This window comes from Anas platyrhynchos, chromosome 12 (assembly GCF_047663525.1).
Source record: "Anas platyrhynchos isolate ZD024472 breed Pekin duck chromosome 12, IASCAAS_PekinDuck_T2T, whole genome shotgun sequence".
NCBI lineage: Eukaryota > Metazoa > Chordata > Aves > Anseriformes > Anatidae > Anas > Anas platyrhynchos.
Window position 1 is genome coordinate 9,530,972 of NC_092598.1, and position 20,271 is coordinate 9,551,242.

Sequence of the window (20,271 nt, forward strand, 5' to 3'; positions counted from 1 at the left end):
ATTTGCTAAAACTTGACAAAAAGATGACCAAGCTATACTGGCCTTTAGCTGTGAGTATCGGCTCGCGGTCGAGATGAAGCCTGTGCTATGCGTGTTGTGATCTTGAATGAAAGTCTGCTCGGGGAGTTCATTTGCAGGGTTAATTCAGTCCCGGTTTCTATGAAGTTAAAACGAAAATAGCATTTCATTGGTGAGTCAGGTTTGCCTAGCAGCAATTGTTGTGTTCTTTTGCACAGGCTTCTAAAGAGCTGATTTATATCAGTTAACATAGGGGGTTGTTGGTGTGTGTTTTTTTGTTTTTTTAACAGTTCCTCCTCTGGTGAGTATCATTTGCTTAACTTTATCATACTGCCCCTTTCATCTTTCACATGACAAATTAAATACACACTTTCCTTAAATATTAACGAGTTCTCCTCTAACGACCCTTTAAAAAAAAATAAATAAATTGCTTACTGTTTTAGTCTGTCAGATAGATAGACTTGCAACAGAGAATTTGCATAAATTCGACTGCCAAAAAAAAAACGAGAAGTGAAGACAATGAGGATGTTCTGTCACGAGTGCTCTTTTACCATGAAGCCACTGGGTGTCACTGTTGATCTTACACGGGTTTAATCCTATTGTCACAGTAAAACGGCAGCTTTTTAGTATCTATACCATACTGGGAGCTATTCATATTCTTCTTCAGACGTGTATTTCACAATATTTTGCTTCCACTGCCTTTTTCAGGATATTTTCAACTCAGTGGTATCAGCTGCGTTCCTCCTAATTGTGTGCCTGTTTGTAGTAATAATCAAGACCAACGAAGTGACACTGGCTGGAGGAGTAAGTAGGAAAATATTAATGAATTTTGATTCTTAAAATCGACATGATTTGGTATCCTTACATTTTGATAAGGCCATGAAAATAACTTTCTTATGGAAAGCCAGTCACAAAAAGACGTGAATGCACATTAATTTATCTCACTAAATCCCCAAATCAAGGAATTTAAAGACTTGACTGTATTTAGGAAGTACTGTGTAGAAATAATACTAATGCTGAAAACAGTTAGCTTAGCTAATTTGAGTAGCTTCCATTTACTTAAACAGTTTAGAAATTCTAGGTGGGAGAATCCATAGTTCTTCTCAACTATCCAGTTTGGTTACAGGATTTAAGAAGAAATGCCTGCTATCTTCCTAAAAAGGGCTGAAAGTTTTTATCGGACACGCTGGTACTTCCCTTGTGAAGCATATTTTATTTTTTCTGACAACCTGAGAAATTGCGGCACTTGAAAAGATCTTTTTATACTATGAAGACTTTTTTGTAATTATGATCAAACCGGTTTACTATCTTAGGCTATTGGTATTATTAACTTGAAGGAAAGCTTAAAAAAAAAAAGAGCAGTAACAAGCAGTGAGGGGGAAAAAAAAACAGTTTTGAATATACTTCAGTCTGTTTCCTGAAATACAAGTCAAGTTAGAGTGTGACAAGCAACCAAAAATAAAATAATAATGAACAGAACTTGTCACCTGAGTTTTTCAAAATCAGCCTAAGAGTCAGAGGGATGCAAAGCTGATGTCCTCATTAGTGCTGATAACTGACAACCTAAGCAAAAAGATTTCATGATAAATTGATGGATTATGGCAGAAGGTAATTTATATTCTCAGTTACAAGATGAACATGAATTAAAGTTAAGCTGAAAGCAGAAGACCTTCCAATCAGATAGCTTGGAAAACAAGTTTGGGCACAATGCATGACGTCCTCAGTACTAGGAGAAAGCAAATTGCCTTTAGGCTTGTATTCCTTGGGCACAAACTGTCTTGAACTATGCTTTCCAGAAAAGGCTTACCTTAGCATTACTCCTGCTGATCAGACAATTCTATTTTAAAACATGCTTGAATTAATAGAAAGTGTGGAATCACACTGAAAGGCAAGGGCTGAGAAGGTTAACTGTGCAGTCATTCTGCAAACACACTTTTCCAGCTGCCTGCCCAAAGTCGTATTTTTAAACACTGATGTACATTTTCTTTGAATTCAAATGTTTCCAGTTCAGCGTTCCTGACAGGAGGAGCACTATTACTTTCTTCCTAGGCTTGTTTCTACAAATGCTGACTGCTCTGGGCCAGAAGTTAGATAGTTGTTAGACGCAGAATGATTTTCTTTTTGGATAAAAGCATTGTCTTTTTTAATACAGCATCATTAGCTTCACTTTCAAGGAGAATATTTCTAGCTCTTCAGACAAACATCAGAAAAAGACAGGGTGTAGACTGCTGTATGAAAGGTTGATGGGATTTAAATACCTAATTTATCAGCTGTCTTAAATCATAAACAGATTTAGAAGGCCAGAAGCACCTTGGGCAGATACAATTACTGCTTCTTTGAGGCACAGCAGATGAGTCACTACAGCAAAAGATAGAGGTTCTAAGAGAAAACTAACATTATCGTTATTTTTGCAGGTGCTTGGTTTTGTATTGCTTGTTCTCTGTGTTGTTGATGCAGTTCTTCTTTTCCAGAAGATTAGCATCAGTGGACCAAGAGAAAGGAATGGTTCTGCAAAATAAAATTACTATCTCAGCAAAAGAATAATTTCTTAATTGATTATTGTTAAACTGTTCTCTTTTAAATAATTTGTATTTTCATGTCTTTATCTTTGAATTTCCTGTGCATTTCTCTACATTTTTTGCAAGTATTGTTCATAAGTATTATTACATCTGTATGTAGTTTCAAGTGTTGCAGTTTCACCAGTTTATACTTCACAAAAAATTCTCGTGTATTTCTAAACTGAACTACATCTTCATCTAGATGAAAATTAATTTAATAATTGTCTTTCTGTAATAAAAAGATTTACAAATGGCCCTGAATGCATTATTTAACGTTATTTGTTAAGTGTACTTAGAAGGAGAAGCTATCAGCAAACATCTTAGGAACAAATTTTTTTCACCCTTCATTGTGTTCCCCACTCCACAGGTGGTGAGCATCAGCCTGTGTAAATGTTTTATTGAGACCTTTTGATCCCCGAATTTTCATTTTTATGTTTGTGAGTGTTGGAAGTAACTTCCACAACAATCGCAGTGATGCTGCAGTGTTAATATGCAATGAAGGTAGCAGATAAAGTGAAGTTTGTGTCTTCCATCACAAACTATTACAGTGTGTGTAAGGGTTGCTGCTACAACTGACTTCATGCTCAGGAAGCCCATTCATAAATTTAGGCATCAACTGAGCAAATCTGAGCATTCAAATTAAAGGGCAAGCACCGGTGTGAGGGACAGTTTCAAGGCAGAGGCAGCACAATAGCCAAAAGCTGCGGAAAGGGAACTTGCAGCAGAGCACTTGGTGAGGTACCGAGCTGCGGGCAGGGCAGGGAGAGGCCGCCTGGGCTACCCAGCACAGGAGAAAAAAACAGCAGGAGTGCAGGGGGAAGGTGAAGCCGGGGGGGACGAGGCGCTGAGGGGAGAACCGAGGTGCTGGGGGGGGCGCTGCCCCCTCAGGCTCCCTCCCGCAGCCACCGCGGGGCAGCCGGCGGATCCCGCCCCCCGGGGGCCCCCACCCCTCGGATTTGGGGATGCTGAAACTTTTTTTTTTTTTTTTCACGTTTCCGCATTGTCACGATTTCCGCTTCCCTCCTTCAAAAAAAAAAAAAAAAAAAAAAAAAAAAGCAGCAGCCCGAGCCGCCCGCGCTCCTCCTCGCCAGCCCGCGGCCGCCGCAGCCATGGAGGAGCCCGAGCCGGGGGCCGAGGCCGCCGCCCCGCCGGGGCTGCGCTCGCTGCTGCCGCCGCGGGACTTCCTCGGCTCCCGCAAGGGGCAGCTGCTGCTCGCCGAGTCGGTAAGGGCCGGGGGTGGGCAGCAAGGGCCGGGGGGGGCTGCAGCCTGCGGGTGCCGCGGCCCCGGTGCAGGCAGAGCCCGCTGGGGAAGCGGGAGAGGGGCCGGAGCAGCACCCTGTGCGGTTTTAATTTCAGTCTGCCCCACGGTGCGCACAGGCAGCACAGTGCCCGGCTACACGCGGTAAGTGCTGGTGCTAGCACGGGGCACAAGGCAGCCTGTGGTGCCTGCTGCAGATCGAACTCGGTAATTGGGGATGGGCGCCCTGCTGCAGGGGAGCGCAGCCTCCAGCCTGCGGGGCTGAGCTCCCCCACACCCGTCTGTCCCTGGCCACCCAGGACACAGGGGCTCACCCAAAGGCAGTCATTTAATGTTAACGTACCGAATAGCACAGAACAAGCTTGCTCTAGAAAAACTGCTCCCGTAGAACTACACTGTGGTTTTCCTTAGGGTCAAGTAGTGAGGTCTGGGCTGGCAGTAATTACAGGCCTTTGCCCATCAAGGGCTTCAAGTGTTACACCAACAAGCAAAACACCAGAAAGCCTGACAGATGAACAGTTGGCGGGTGGCAGGCAAAGAGGGAATATATCCACAGGGGTAGCGGGTACTTAGAAAGCAAAAGTTAAACTGAAAGTTAAGTGATTGAAATGACTTTTAGCATCTTTAAACTTCTCAATTTCCGAACACAAAGTTTTCTGCAATTTTAGCAGGAGATTGACAGTTTTGACAGCAGGTAGCCAAACACCAAGACCACCCAAACCAGGGATCGGTATGTTTAAGATCTGTAACATGTCTGTGGCTATCCCCTGCGCTAACCCAGAGGAGGAAATAAGGCAATTCAAGCAAGAGAAAGGAAAGGGCCAGCAGCACAGGCGGGCTCCTGGCTGCCCTACACTGTGCAGTGCCCATGGTGATGGGTGATGGCACGGGGCCAGGCAGCCCTTCCCCATCGGCTCCTGTGAACCTTTGGTCTGTGGGCACAGTCCTGGGGCAGGCAACAAGGGGAAGCAGCCTGGCGCTGTAGGACTGGCATTGAGAGGAGCCTGCTTGTTCAGGAAGTGAGGGCATTTTCTGCGGTGGGGAATCCACGCCTGGGGCTGGGTAGCCGCAAGTCACGGGGCATGTTAGCTCTGCTGGGAAGCCTTAAAACTCCACATAGCCCCGCTCCCTATTCATACAGCATCTGCAGCTGACAAGAAACACATTTAGATGATATGCAAGCCCAACCAACTTTGTTCCTTTGGCACCTATTTTTGTTATGCACTATGACATGTACTGGAATTCCGCATAAAAGCTCACAGCCAGCAAATTATAACTTTCAAGGTGCCTGGCTTTTTAACATTTCTGATGGGTGACATATTTGAGGAATACTATTCTAGTCATGGGATCAGACTTACCCTTCTGTTGACAGAGAGAAGTACTGATTATGCCTCTCCAAAGTAATAAAAACTGCTCTGTCCTGACACAATAGGGATTTATCCTTTGTAAGGCCATTTAGGGCTTCCTGAGGGTTTGGCGGACTGAAAGCAGCTCTAAGATCCATCTGTCAAAGCTGCAGTGTAAGCTTTCTGTGAGCTCCTTGCAGGCCAGCCCACATGTTTAGGATGACGTTTCTTGGCAGCGGGGAGGCAGCAGTAGTTTCTCTCCAGTAGCATCAGCTTTGCCAGAAGAAATCCCTGAAAACAACGCAGACCCCTGAAAAAAAAAAAGTCTGTATACAATTAAAGAAATACAGTGCCAGATATTTGAAGATGAGTCCAAGTTAAATCTATCATAGTTGAAATCTGTGTTTCAGCTTTAGCTTTCCATTGGTTGCATTAAAACGTCTGATTCCTGCTCTTTGACTGTACTAGGGTTGGGTGAGGTCCTGCATAAATGCATGTAAATTGTATTCGTGGGATGCAGATTTTGAACAGCATCTTTTATTCAGAAACAAAATGGGTTTCTCATTATTGCTACTGAATCTCTCTGACATTATTCAGCAGCTTGGCAAGTCACAAGAAATGCACTTTATTTCTCAGTCATTAAGGTCATGCAAATATTAGCACCCCTGCAGGTAGTTCAGAGGTTCTTTGTTCAGCTACTGAAAATGCCAAATAATTTTGTTTCAACATCAAAAAAGCAAACCATCATATTCTGAAAAGTATCATACCACCAAAGCAAAGAAGCAACTTGCAAATATATCTGGGCTATATAGCTGTACTTCTTTTCAGTCTATGGCTGCAAAGGAACAGAATTGGGCTTCAGGAAATTGCTTCAGCCCAGCGATCTTGCTGCTAGCACATTTGGTGCCAGTAACTCCGTTAAATTGTCTTGTTTTGTCCAATAGACCTGGCTGACATACAATCACTTCAGCTGTCATAAATTAGAGCAGACTGACAGATTTTATGAATTCAGACAACTGCCACATTGAACCACTCCTTAATTTGCACCATTTGAGGTCTTGGTAGACACAGAAGACAACGTGGCCTTTCTTGGAGAAAGCAAGCCCCCAGCCTTCACAGAACACAGCCAAGGAAACGGAATGAGCCTCTCAGCCTGCCACATGTGCAGCACTGGTACCACGAGCACTGGGGCATCCTGGAGGAGAGCTGCACAGAGCTCCAAAAGTGAGCTTGCTGGGCAGGACTGCGGAGCTCAGAGGGAAAGAAACTGCCAGAGCCAGCTTTTAAAAACATTTTAAAAATATTCTTAAAATAACATTCACGCACATTCGTCTACAAGGCGAAAGTGCACCCAAACACTGTCAGCATCCAGTCTTTCATGTCAGCTGCTCTGTGGGCTACCAAATCTGGGCATTCTGGCACTTCCTCTAGAACAAGTTACGCTGGTGATGAAACTAATTACAGCTAGAAGCTTAATCATCATCTCAAATTTTATTCAGAGAAGGAAGTTGTTTTTCCCCCTGCTCCTTTTCCTTTTGATCTTCCTACCTTATGAATTTTTTATTCCATCTGGGATAGCTACACAGCCACAAAGGAGCAGCAACATCAAATACGTATATAAGCTTTGCTGTCTCTCTCCTGATCCTGTTTATTCTGTCTGGCTCCACTGCTTTCTAATCATCACTCTCTCTGACAAGGTTATTTTTATTTGCTTTCTATTTTCTCCCCATACCATATCTTCTATATACTTCAAAACTCATTTTAAGCTGTTCATTTTTCCTTAATATTCAAGTTGCCATCTTGAAGGCCAACACATCATCCATGCTCTCCTCTTGCATAAGAGGCCTATTTTCTAGTTCCCTCTGTCCTGTGTTGGAACCATTGAACAGCCATGCTCATTCCCTAGAATCCACTATGCAATAGCATTACAAATTGTGTAATAAAAATATGACTACCTCAGGTTGTCCTGTGTCACCTTTGTGACAACACAAAGGATGTAGAAATTGTTTTATCTGTTTTTTCTTCTTTTCCTGTCTTCTCTTCTTTTATCTTTTCAGTCTTCTCTGAACTGCACTTCATAACTGAAATTTCCAGCTTCTCTGTGCAAAGCGGCCCCTGAAGACAAGCCCTGTGACTTTCTCTGGGTCTGTAGCCAGGCGAGCCCTGCCGCTAACTCTGGGTGGACCAAGAACCAAGGTGACTCCACAAGGAACATGAAGTAACTCAACAGTAGAGACCCCTAAGATCTCTCTCTCTCTCTGCTAGTGAGCAATAACAAAATACAGTTATCCAAAAGACATCACTGCTAGTCACTTTTAAAACTATTTAAGCAAACCTGTTCTTTTCTGTGGAGGGGGAAATGAGCTGCACACATTTGGCCACACAGAGCAGCAAGTGAAGTGAGCAGGGCGTGTGGAGTTGTGTACAATGATGTAAGCTGCTTCCTGGCATCCGTGTCATCCCCCCACGGGCTGGAGTGGGTCTGTTCTCCATGCACAGGGGAGACAAACGCCTTCACATCCTGCCTGTGACCTCAGCACTTTAGCAGTCTTCCCTTAAGGAGCACGCTGCTTTAATCGCACTAAGTAATTTTATTTTATACCTTACATTGAAAGCTGGCTATGCGATAAAGTATAGCCTTCATAGTGTCTGGCCAGTTGATGAAGCCCAGAAACACATTATTAACTAAATACTGCATGGAAGAAGTTTACTGTATCAAATACAATACCAAGAGTTCCTTTTTTAAAAAATAATATTTAATTATATTTTTCATTAATTGGATATGTTCCCACAAAAAAAAAAGGTGCTTAGTGAAAAACTGGGCCTTTTCTCTTGACAAGACTTTTTATATTCATACCACGGCCAGAGCATGATAGGATCTTGTTCTGTCCTTTGCTGAACAAGAGCTTTTTGCCTTCAAATATTCCTCCACAGCAAAGGTGGCAAGGATCACACTAGCCTTTCAGCAGGAGGGCAGGAACAACTCAGACTCCTTAACTGCTATCAATCACAAGGACGTAATCCCAGGAGCAAAAGAAAACCCCCCATGTAAATACAAATTAACACAATTGATAAACACTCCCCCATTTCAACCTCCCCCCCCCCCCCCAAAGCAGCAGTGCTTTCTGAGTTTGAAAGTGCTAGAAATAAACTTGCAACTGCACTGAGCCTCACAAACTTCCTCTCTTTTTTATAGCAGATATAGAGCTGTTAGAGAAATGACCTCTCTGAAGTGAATGTTTAAAAGTGCAACTTCAGTTTTAAAAAAAAAGTGTGAAGCAAGCATGACATGCACTGGATCATTTGACAGTCTTTAGAGGGGTCAGGCTACATTTTGAAGGTTGCTTTGATGTAGTCATTTTAGAAAAACTTTCAGTTTGCTAGATATCTGTCTCAAAGATTTGATATCTGGAGAAGTAAATAAATAGGTGTTCATTATTTCTGGGTACAAACTGGCCCATCAGTGTTTTTATTGGGGGAAGAGAAGTATATTTTAAAGTTACCAAGTTTTCAGATGGTATTAACTCCTTCACTTACTAGCACTGCAATTAAAAGGTCAGATGCTAACAAGTTACCTAGTCACTTTTATGTTTCAAAAAACAAAGAAAATAGTCTTAGATAATAATACTGTTAGGATATTGCTCAGGGAGTCCATGCACTCCACCCATCAGAAGGGGAAATGAGCTCTACAAGAAGAGAAATGAGAAACAATCAGAAACTGACAGCTCTGTGTGCTCTTGTATTATGCAGAACTGTACCCAAGTTACAGAGCAGATCTGGCATTAATATCCATGTCAGGGCTCTGACATAAGCACCAGACAAACAAAGCAAGAAAGCCAAAGAACAAGTTGCAGCACAGCAGCCACCACCTGACAGAGCCACCAGGCACCTCCTTCCTCTTGTTTCATTTTTTCTTCCCAAGCCTTGCTGCTTCCCTCCAAGTGCCTTCCAGCCTCACCTCGTTGAAGGCTTTAACATCTAAAAATACTGTCTGTCAAACCTTCATTTTCAAAAGCTGATACAGTATTCTGTGGGTGGGTATTTCACTTACGTGCTAGTAATAAAACACTCCTCAGACCTTTTCAGGCTCTGAACACCACTAAAACAAGGAATGAGTAGAGGAGCAATTCTCACTCTTTGTGTTGGCTTCTTTCCCTTTTACTATTGTTATCAGTAACTACTGAAATCAAGGGAACTCTTGCAATTCAGAGTTTTTTAATCCGGCCCTGACATGTCCTTCCTGAGCACGATAGGATGCTGACAAGTAGTGTAAGGCACGGAAAGCTCTGAGTGGCTGGACCCCAACCAATTTTGGTGGTTGAGCTGGGAGTATGATTGCCATTCACCAGGGTTAAGGAACAGGCAGCAGGAGATTGCTCCGATACTATCAAAAAGTAAGGCATTTGTGTGAGCAAGTAACTAGCCAATTGACTATGTTTTATAATAGACAACTAATACTTTTCCAGATGCCACCTTCTTTGAATGGGACCAAATTAGAAAGCCAGAACACTCAGGCTGATCCTTTCATCTGTCCAGCAGTTTATTTTTAACCCACACAGGAACACTGTCATCACACCAGCACAGAGGAACAGGAAAAGTCCCCTTGGAGTGCTCTTGCATGAAACATGGTTTGCGTCCTGAGCTGTGTTGCAGCACCTGAGGCTGTAGAACGCTTCATGCTGCTGAAGACCTGCTCAGGGCCACGGGGTTGAGGGGAAGAGCATGGGAACCTCAAATTACGCAGATTACCATAAGGCTGATCTTAAGAGAACAGAAAGGCCCTTCATTTTACCTAATAATTAATGCTTCTGACAGAAAACCTTTTTCACGGTTTAAAGGCAGCGCAGGAGTTACCGTATCAAACAGAACCGAGATGAAAGTCATCTCTGCTGTGCTTCATGAACTTACAGATCTGAAATTTACCTCTTTACCTCCCCCCACTGCTGTCATATGATGTATTATTTAACATATAATGAATTTAATTCTCTCATAAGGGATCTGCGAAGTGTAGGTCAGGTCTAACTTTTTGATGTTGAAAGGGTTTTCCTTGGTTGGACCTACCCTGAACACATCTCCCTGCTGTTGTTCATCCCTGAGTATTTCTCTGTCTCTGGATCACAGCCATCACAAGCTTTCCTTTAGCCAGAAAACAAAGGAGAGATTTTTTTTAAACACAAGAATAAACATGAAAGAGATGTCCTATCTACATAGTGATTTTTTTTTTTGAACCTAGAAAACTTGAAACCAAGTCTAAATTATGTTCCACAAACGTGGGTGACCCAGATTCACAAAGCTGAAGTCGAGTTCTTTCTGTTCTCATTCCTTGGGTGGGGTGGTGGGAAGGAATGGGCAGTATGACAAGAAGGAGGAAGAAGTCTTCTCTCCTCCTGTCAGTTCTCAAGTTCTGTTACATCCATCTTCTGTTCAAACAATATGTATTAGTTTTCATAGAATCATAGAATATCCTGAGTTGGAAGGGACCCACAAGGATCATCAAGTTCAACTCGTGGCTCTACACAGGACCACCTTTTCATTCACAGAAATAAAATAACAGGATAAGAAGATACATTGAGTTCCCTCCCACTATATGAAAACTCTGGAAAAGCCTGCAAAGAGGTTATTCAAGCAATAGCAAATAATAGTAAGAGAAATAACATCAAATAGGATAAATATTAACAGACAACAGCCCTCAGTGTGGAAATGAACTCTGTATAATAAATCAAACCATATTTCTACAACTTAATGAAACAAGAACTGCACAGAGGCATTTTTAAGATACAGTATCTTTCTGAAAACGTCACATCCTTTCAAATTCACCACCCAGTCCTAATGGATCAAAACAATATATTCCCGTTACTATGGTCCTGGTCAAGAACTGACTGCTTTTACAGAATTTAGAATGAAGGCTTGTTAATTTATCAAATTAACAAATCATTTCAATAGGATTGAACTGCTTATTTGCCCACTATATGTAAATGGGCTCTTTTGATGCATGTATGTGAGGTTTGACATATCTCTCATAGGAGCAATTAATGCCTTACCTTTCAAATATAATGAAGGTATTTATTTAAGTACAGGTGGTTCACAGGAACACACACTAGCAACAATCAAATAAAGCCATGGTTATGAAATTTAATGAGGGAAATGCACTGATGATCTCTGTCCAAACATTTGTGCTTTTTGAGAACCCAAAAGTCCAAAGGTCCCAAAGCCCTCAGAGGTACCATGTAGGGGAGAAATATGTCTGTTTTTAGGGTTAGATGAGTGAAAATTCTGAATTCCCAATTTAGAATTAAAGTTGAGAAAATCCTGCTGGTCTAGTACTTAAACAGTGTCTACTGCTATGGTGACCAAAAACATATCTGAGCACCCAGGGCAGAAATTTGCCTTCAAGAGGAAAGGCTGTGTACAGCAGCTCAGGTGTAAATTAACACATAATAAATGCACTTACAAAAAGTGTTTTTATTTAATATGCTAGCTAGACAGTTGTTTACACTGGGAAACTAGAACCAGAGATGTACAGAAAGCACATAACTAATTCTCAGGTCTTTTCTATCCATCAACAGAAGACTTTCTTTTCAGCTCCAAGGAGATTATAAATGCTGAGTTACTTCGGGCTATCTGAACTAAGATTTGTGTTTCAAATGAGAACTGTCATAGTTGAAAGCTTAAAGCTCTGTTTGCTTGGCAATGTTCCACTCTATTTTCAGAATTATGTTATCAGAGTTGCTTACAATCCAGAGCAAATTATTGACTCGGATAGGTGCAAATGCATCAAGCTGTCTGGAAAGTTAATTTTACATACACTGAAATAAATGACATTAGATTTATTCCTCAACAAACAAGAATATTCATTTGGTGCAAGAGAAGTGGGAAGCAAGATATGCCATCACCAGCAGAGTAACACTTCAAAGTTGCTCAGCTGCCTGAGGCTTTTCCATGCGAATAACTAGTGTTTTCCTTTTCTTGTAGGTGCTGTCATTTATCATCTTTATCTGCTATATTGCATCTTCAGCTGCCTCTTTCATGATGGCACCACTCCTAGAATTTCTGCTGGCGTTGTTTCTTTTTTTTGCCTATGCCTCTAAACTTAATGAGAAGTTTAAAGGACTCTACTGGCCTTTGACAGTAAGTGAAATGTGAAATACAAGCACAGATTTAATTGTACAGTAGAACATCAGAAAAGGGACTGTACTGGAGTTTAGGCTGGCTGCTAACAACTTTACCGTCTTACAAGAAATATGTCCATATTACCTCTCATTCAAAAGGTTCCAAAGCATTCTTTAAACTGTGATCTACTATATACCTTCTAGGTGTTGACACAAAGCACAGTTTTACTAGAGCATAGAATTTATGCCTGATTCTGGGCAAATGGTTTAGCAGTAAAATTTTCAAAAGCAGCCAATATCAGCCTAACCACTGTTGCCACCCTTACAAATGCAGAAACAGAGGCACACTGCACTGTAATGCACCTACTTCACTAAAATGTTTGAAAATTCTCAGGTAAGTGCTGTTCAGATGCAGAGTCGTACTCACATGCAAATGGCTAACCATGTTTGTTAAGTGGGGATGCCCTGCAGCTCTTTTTGGCAGGGGCTCACACACACAGTCACTGGCTACTCATTAGGGAGTTTTCAGGTTTGCAGTTGCAAGTAATTACTGCTCAATGACCGCTGGATGTCTCTGTTGCTTCAAACATACATCAATAAGGGAACATTTATCTAGCAGTACAAACACACACACACAAAAAAAAAACACTAACCCGATCGATTTGGGTTCTCTTTTGATACAGTCCAGCACAAGTTCACCCTGGTGAGATTTGAATGGGAACTCTTAACTTATAAAGGGAGCATTAGCAAGGCCTTTTGTGGATAAAACAACAGCAGTGACAGACTACGAAAGTTTGTGTGCTTTTCAGATGGTAATCTCAATTTCACTATCCAGAACTAAGACAAAAAAGCATTTATGTTTATTATATCCATTACTATAATATACTCCAGCCACAGAATGTAGATAACTGACCTCAGTCTGACTCCAGAGGAATCAAGTTTCTTGTAGAATTTGTCTCTTGAGATGGTATCTTATCCATCCATCTGTTCTGAAAAGGCAGAAGATCTAATTGTGAACAGAGGTCAAGATACCATTCTTCCACTCACATGATTTACACATGCCCTAGCAATCACAGCTCTTCATTTAATACACAGTTCATAGATATGGCTGCTCTAGCACATCACTGCTTGTATTAGAGGGCATGGTCCTTGCCCTGCAGAGCTACAGCAGCGCATATTTCTATGATAAAAATTGGTACGTTCACTTCAGGCTAGCTGCAGGAGGCCCAGGTATACATAACTAAGTATAAATGATAGCCCTAACACTACAAGTGTTTATTTCCTGAATGAGGAGTTCCTACAGACAAGGTTAATTCTGTAGAGAAGCAAGCACACTTGTGCAGTTTTCATCTTGCCTTCTTCCCATAGGCAGTGGTACCCCTGCAGAGCACTTGCTATTGCAGTTCTGCTTACAAGTGAAATTTTTTAAGGCATTTCAAATTATTCTTCCATTAGCCTTTGCGATGCCTCATGTGAAATGTCACAGAAAGATTGCCCTTGAAGAAAGGTCTCAGTGCGATAAAAGGAGGCTTTATACCAACGTGTAGGAGCAGAAGCTAACGCTAAGATTTCAGTCATCTTTCATTTAATAATCTTTCCCAGATGAGCAACTCATCTGCTGCAAATACTGTGCTGTAGTCACACTTCAGCACCAGGCAAGTCCAGTGACTTAACACCAAACATTTATAATTTTTGAAGCGATTCTTAGAGGAGTTTGGATTTTTAATTTACGTGACTGATCTGACAATGCAAGATGGTTTATTTTACAGGATTTCTTGCGCTGCGTCACTGCTGCTGTTATCTACTTCGCCATTTCAATCGCTGCTGTCTCAAAATACAATGATGGAGCATCTAAAGCAGCAGGAGTAAGTAGCTGTGAGCTGCGCTTCCCACTTAAGTATTTTGGTGGATTGCATAGGCACATACATCAGAAACAACTAAATTTTGACCCCACTGCAAGTAGTAGAAGCTTCTTCAATTAACTATGTAAAGAATTTGCCCTAAGCAAGGAAGAAATGGCCAGTTATTTAGAAAAACAGGTTTTCAATCAACGAATGGCTGTTTTCATCCAAACACTGCTGCTCAAAGTTAATTGTACTACTTTGGGAAGGCACCTACATGTATTCTGCTTTTTAATTTTACCAACTGTAAAATGAACACAAAGCTTATCTGTTCCTTAAAGAAAAAATTACTTGAATGAAGGGGAAATGATAATAATACATGTAACTGCTAAGCATGATCCAAGTTAACGTAATTTCAACCTCGTGCCTCTATTGCTTTATTTTATTTGGATGAGTTGAAACAAGAGCAGCGTCATTTTACCCTCCAGGATACAGATTGTCCAGGCAAGAGCCTTTGCTGTCAGCATTTTCTGTTCAGAAATAAGATACAGCCTCTCCATCTGCAACTTGACTCTAGGCATCAATAATTTATGCATCATAAATGAAATTTGCATTAAGACATTAGAAGACAGGGAAGAACAATACCCAGTACTGTTAGCCACCGATCTTTACCAAGCAATCCCATGTTATACACAATTTCACAACAAAGATCTTGTTGTAATTTTTGTCACTCTGTTTAGACATGGAACAGTGCAACATAGCATTTACCCTATCTGCTGCTTTGACATTGAATAAATAACTCCAGAATCATTTTATCTCAACCCAATTCATGCTGTAATAGGCATATGTCTCCCCGCAAATAAGTTTAAAAAAAAAAAAAAATCTAGGGAAACTGAGGTGATTTGTGAGCGGTAAAGAGATGCCCTGGGATGGTGGCAGTGTAGGTTACACTCTCCTGTGGTACCTGGTACAGGACACTCAGGACATGCGCAGAGCCAGAGAGGGATGTAGCCCGGGGAAGGACTAAGGACACACCTGACAGAGCAACTGCATGGATCACTGCTCAGGCTCCCAAAATAGCTCTCAGTTAGTTGATGCCAGCCAGTCACAGGGTTTTTCCCATCCCCATCTTTTTAGAGTGGGGCAAGCCAAAATCAAGCCCAAGTTTTCCTCAACAGATTTTCTTTTGTCACTTAAGCTTATTCTGGTTTGTCATTGATAGACATAAACTGTTGTTAAAGATAATATTATTTTTCTATTTTAGGTATTTGGATTTATAGCCACAATAGTGTATGCTATTGATTTCTACATAACGTTTAACGACCTGGTTACTTTCCTCAAGCAAGGCAATTCCGAGTCCCCTGAAAGGCGCAAGTCAGAAGGTAGGTAAAATTCCCCGTTTTGGTCATACAGCACAGAGCATGAGACTTTCTCCTCTATTCACCCTTCATATGAGAGCAAGAGCACTCAGTAAAGAGTTTCCTTTCTTGGCTACCTAAGACTTCTATGCCTTGAGCAGGCTGAATTATGAAGTTCCTCAGTCTTGAAACATAACTGGAATTTTAATTATTTATAAAGATACTAGGAAGCCAAGAATTTGAATTTTAGTTTCTCACAATTTTGTGCCATCTATGTTTGTGCCATCAAAATGTCTTAGTTTAGTTGTCTAAAAAGCTCTTTTCTCTTTATCATTTCTTTATTATTACGACTTATCCCAGAAGATACACAGTAAAGCTAACAGTCATTTCCAGATATTTTAGTAGACTGTTAAGTGCTTTGTAAGCTTTAGGCCATAGAGACTAAGGAAAGAAGACACAAGTGAACAGATCACAGGAAACAGACTGTTAGAAAGACAAAAACTTTCTCCCCACAAACTGGAATTACCTCAGAACAAATCAGGTTGTTAGAGTATCAAATTAGGCTAAATATTGGGTCATTTGCCTGGAGATAGAGAAACATATCAACTTACAAACAGGTAGTCATGCACCTTTGTGTTGGTGATGTGACCAAGAAAGAGCTCTGCCCAGCAGCACTGCTCCTCCAATACAAAAACCCACATCCATGCTGTGACTCAACTGCAAAGGCCAGAAATCTCTTGCTTCTTGCAAGCCCAGTCTCAAGCTCGGGCAAATGTATCTCTATAAGCCTATAGGGATTTCTTAATGCCCTAAAGCTTCTGGCTTTCAGATCCGTTTAACTGGCAGTGCGTAACCGTGACCCACAGCAAGGAGCAATATTCTAGTACAGGAAGCACATCTTAAGCAGACTTCCTCTTGGTGGTCATGCTACCAATATCTTTGTGACTTCTTTCACTGGAACCGTTATCTGTGTTGCCACTGTCTAAATGCCTCTCAGCAGCATTTCACAGGTCCTGTGAAATACTATTTCAGGCTCTATCAGGTTAGCAAGCACTGTCATTTTAAAAGCTTCCTCCTAAATACGCCACATCCTTCAAAGCAGGCACCCACAGAGAAGCAGTACGTCTCTCTCAGCAAGAGCTAAAGCTGCTGCAACTTCCAGTTTATGTTTTCATTATTATGATCTTTTTGTTTGGTTGCGTTTTTTTTTATTATTAATTTCAGATGAGGACTCTGATTCTGACTCAGACTGAAAAGCCAAACACCAACGAAGCGTGAAGGGAAGATGATCAAGCACCTTCCTCTCTGCTGAATGCACTGCCAATTGAAACGTCTCCCTTAATTCAGCCTTGATATCCTCTTTCCACTTCACTGTTCACGGAATTACCAAAGCATAGGGCAGTGATGTGGAAAAGGACGCTATTCCCATCACCATTAAACACTCTGAGAAATAAGGATTTACAGTACAGATTCTACAGATTTCAACCTGTTAGAGAGGTCTGTATCCAAACAAAACACCAGTTCTCCATTGCCCCTCATTACTCAGCACTGCAATGTACTGAGTAAATGAGAACATAGTATTTGAAACTTATAGCAGAGCTTTTAATATGCTTTCTTAATTCCAAGTCTTTAACACTTATAGCTTTAATACTTCTTGCTGTGCCAAAGAAGAGAGGCCCAGAATGCCTCTATTTCATTTATATTTTTCTTGATTAACTAATAATATTTCTTTATCTAAAGTCTGAGTATTCCCATATCTCAGCCGTATCAAGGCATTGATTGATTACAGTTAACGTATTGGTTTCAATATATTAATATCTACTGCCTATCTCTGACAAGAAATGACAACTGGAAATCTGCAACAAGAACAAAACTCAAGCGTAATTGTGCCTCATGTTAGCTGGCACATCAAGCATTCACTATCACTTTTTGAAGCTGCCTGGATGGGGTCACATTCCTGTCTCTGCAATTTCACCGAAGATATGAAGTAGAACAGAAGAGGCATCAACATACTCTGCCCTTCCTACCATTTGCATGGAAGCCCTCGTACATGTCTGGACATACTGGTAAAGAAGGCTTGCCAAATACCATCCAACAACACTATCTGCTCATCAAAGCCTGCAAATATTGGTGTGCAAGATAGCCCTGTCTGATCTCATGCTCTGTATTGCGAATACTGGTTCTCAAATGAGAAGTAGCACTGCACTTGGTCTGCTGGCTCACAAAACAGATGACTATCTGAAAAACTCAGGATACCTGTGCCCCCAAGGGCAACATCTCCTTCCCACTGTGAAGAGGCAAAAAAGTCAACCTCCAAACTAAAGAACATCTGCAAAGAAATTCATTTTGCCAGCCTTTCCTCTCCCATTCCCTACCATCCTGTGAAAGGGCAATTTATTTCTTGATCTAATATTTTGAGGGAAAAACTTTCTGAATTTCCATCAGTTCGTGTTTTCTTGGGTAGCACAGCCTACCTTGAAATGCGCATCCACATGTAAACATTTATTACTTGGAAAAAGCATGGCATGCTTCTCTTATATGGCATCAGGTCTATTACTAAGAAACCTGTATACATTAAAAAGATTAATATAGCACCAGGACAGGTGGCTTTAACAAAAATAATTAAAATGAGAGCAGATGGTACTAACAGAGTAAATGAAAAACAGAGCTAGAACAATGAAGGCAGATTTCATTTGGAACAAAATGACCGCTTGGGTTCCAATTCCCTGCTAGCAGCTGGCTGCTAACAGGCAAAAGCACGGTACCTAACAGCGAGCTGGTGCTTGGGAAGGTGCTGGCCAGATTCAGAGATGTCTGACAGGCAGCTTCTACAACTCCTGTTTCCAAGACCACTGAAGGAACAAAAGCAAAACAAATGTTTGCTTCCAAATGTGATAAATACACTTTGCTTTTCTGAGAAGGAGTTCTTTGGACCTTTTCCTGTATGAAATCCGGTATTTCTTTCCTCTCTTGTCATGTTTTACTGACACTCACTGTGACGTCAGGGGACCTGGGCTCATTTTTATATTCAATTGTTTTGTACATATATATTTTTTTAACTGTACTGCATGTCACAGCTGGAAACTAGTACATGGTTAATATTTAGAAACCATGTTGGATTAAAACCTCTTTTAATAGAAATTTGGGTTTTCTTTACTTATTTTAAGATCTCATTTTACTGCCTTGCCTCCGACCAGCAGGAATAATGGTCTTTCGGGGAACTCCAACACAAAGGACACCACGGGCTGGGGAAGCAGCTGATAGCACAGAGCCAGCACCTGGAGACCAATTACACATGGTTACATGTCTTGCGAGGAGAAACAACAACTCTACTGTAAAAACAAATAATAAATAAACCAGACATTAGTTTTAGCACATTTAGGAAACAGAGATACACTGAGCTTACTTGGCAACCAGTAACATTGTAAATAACATTCCCTTTAGGTTTAGCCGTCAGAGATCCCTTATCACTAGAAAACCAACAGATTTTAAGTTACATTTTCACATCAGGATATAAAAAATCAACAGAAGAGGCAAACTTTCCCATTAATTGCTTCAGGATTACTTTGCCAGGCATGTATTGAATAGCCTGTTCAGACAATTTTATTATTATCATTTATTACTCTGAATGGTCAGACGGTAAAACAAAATTTAGATGCGTTCAAAAATTTTCATTTTACCTTCTATTATCCTGAAAAAAGAAAAAAAAAAAAAGAAAACAGTGTTTCCAATGTTCATTTTGACCAGGTAATACTTGTGCTTTTATTTTATATGTTTTGGATGTTGCCTGTCACATCTTGTGAGCCTGATCCTTTAAGTAAGCAGTCAATTACAGTCTTCCCAGGGGAACGAAGTCAGTCTTCACTGTTTAGAAGTTAGATAGAATAAACATTTTTCTATTTAACCGCTGACAAAGCTTCTCTTGACCAAGAAACACCACATCAGCAGCAATATGCCATTATGTCCAGCGCTAATTGTTTGTTTTGTTAAACACTATCAATTACATTATGGTCTGATCTGTAAGCAGATCCAATAGATGCAACACCACAACTCATTAACATCTACCGATGCTGACAACCCCCCACAGGCAGAAAGAACTGGTCTATCTTGCGGAAGAGTTGTACACACACATGACCCTCCACAGTGAATCCCCCTGTAAAAGCTCATCAATCATGTCCCCACCATTGTCTACCCCCCACACGCTCATGTGACTGTGAAGCATGTCGTCCATATTCCCAAATCTTCCCACAACACTCATTCAACCATCTGTACGTTTTCTCATTTCTTACCCTCTGAACTCCATGCTTTCACCTTGCACCTAAAGCAGCTGAATGCCCCAAATCGAGATCACACCAAGGTAAGATACACAACCTTCACCCCACGAGGTGGCAGAGTTACCTACTCACTCTCGCATTTCAGCTCCCAAGTCCTTTTCAGTCCAGAACATGCTGCTGCAAACCACAAGATACAGTGTTTTGTTCCATTCCAGAGTACAGACAGAGAAACCCTCACCAGAGCAATCCTGCCACAACCACTTCAGCAACAAAGCAGTTCCATGTGCTTTCTGCTACCTATAATCTTTCATCACGGACTGCTTATACATGGTTTTTCATTAACTCCAGCATCTATGAAGTTTGTGTTGTCAAAAGCAGTCACAAAAATCTCAGGCGGAGTCTTTTGGTTCAGTTGTTTTAGCCCCTATGACATTGTCTTGCATGGGAAATGCATTTAGCAGCTACACTTGCTGGATAATCAGCCACAACACCTTGTGCTGAGTTTATAC

At 41.2% G+C, this 20,271-nt stretch overlaps 2 protein-coding genes across 2 annotated transcripts in view; one reads left to right on the top strand and one right to left on the bottom strand.

Annotated features, from left to right (window-relative positions):
• Positions 1-43: 43 nt before the first annotated feature.
• The window catches only part of CMTM4 (CKLF like MARVEL transmembrane domain containing 4), a 58,662-nt gene continuing 38,434 nt past the window's right edge, over positions 44-20,271 (bottom strand). The window contains exons 4-5 of the transcript XR_005268908.2: positions 5,193-5,490; positions 44-157 (exon numbers count right to left, since the gene is read on the bottom strand). The gene's annotated coding sequence lies outside the window, so the exon portion shown is untranslated. The remainder of the gene's footprint in view (positions 158-5,192; positions 5,491-20,271) is intronic.
• CMTM3 (CKLF like MARVEL transmembrane domain containing 3) lies at positions 3,609-18,629 on the top strand. Its single transcript, XM_027466761.3, has 5 exons — positions 3,609-3,799; positions 12,153-12,308; positions 14,059-14,154; positions 15,395-15,512; positions 16,713-18,629. Exons 1-5 carry the CDS (start codon positions 3,686-3,688, stop codon positions 16,739-16,741), a joined length of 513 nt encoding a protein of 170 aa, XP_027322562.1. The 5' UTR covers positions 3,609-3,685; the 3' UTR covers positions 16,742-18,629.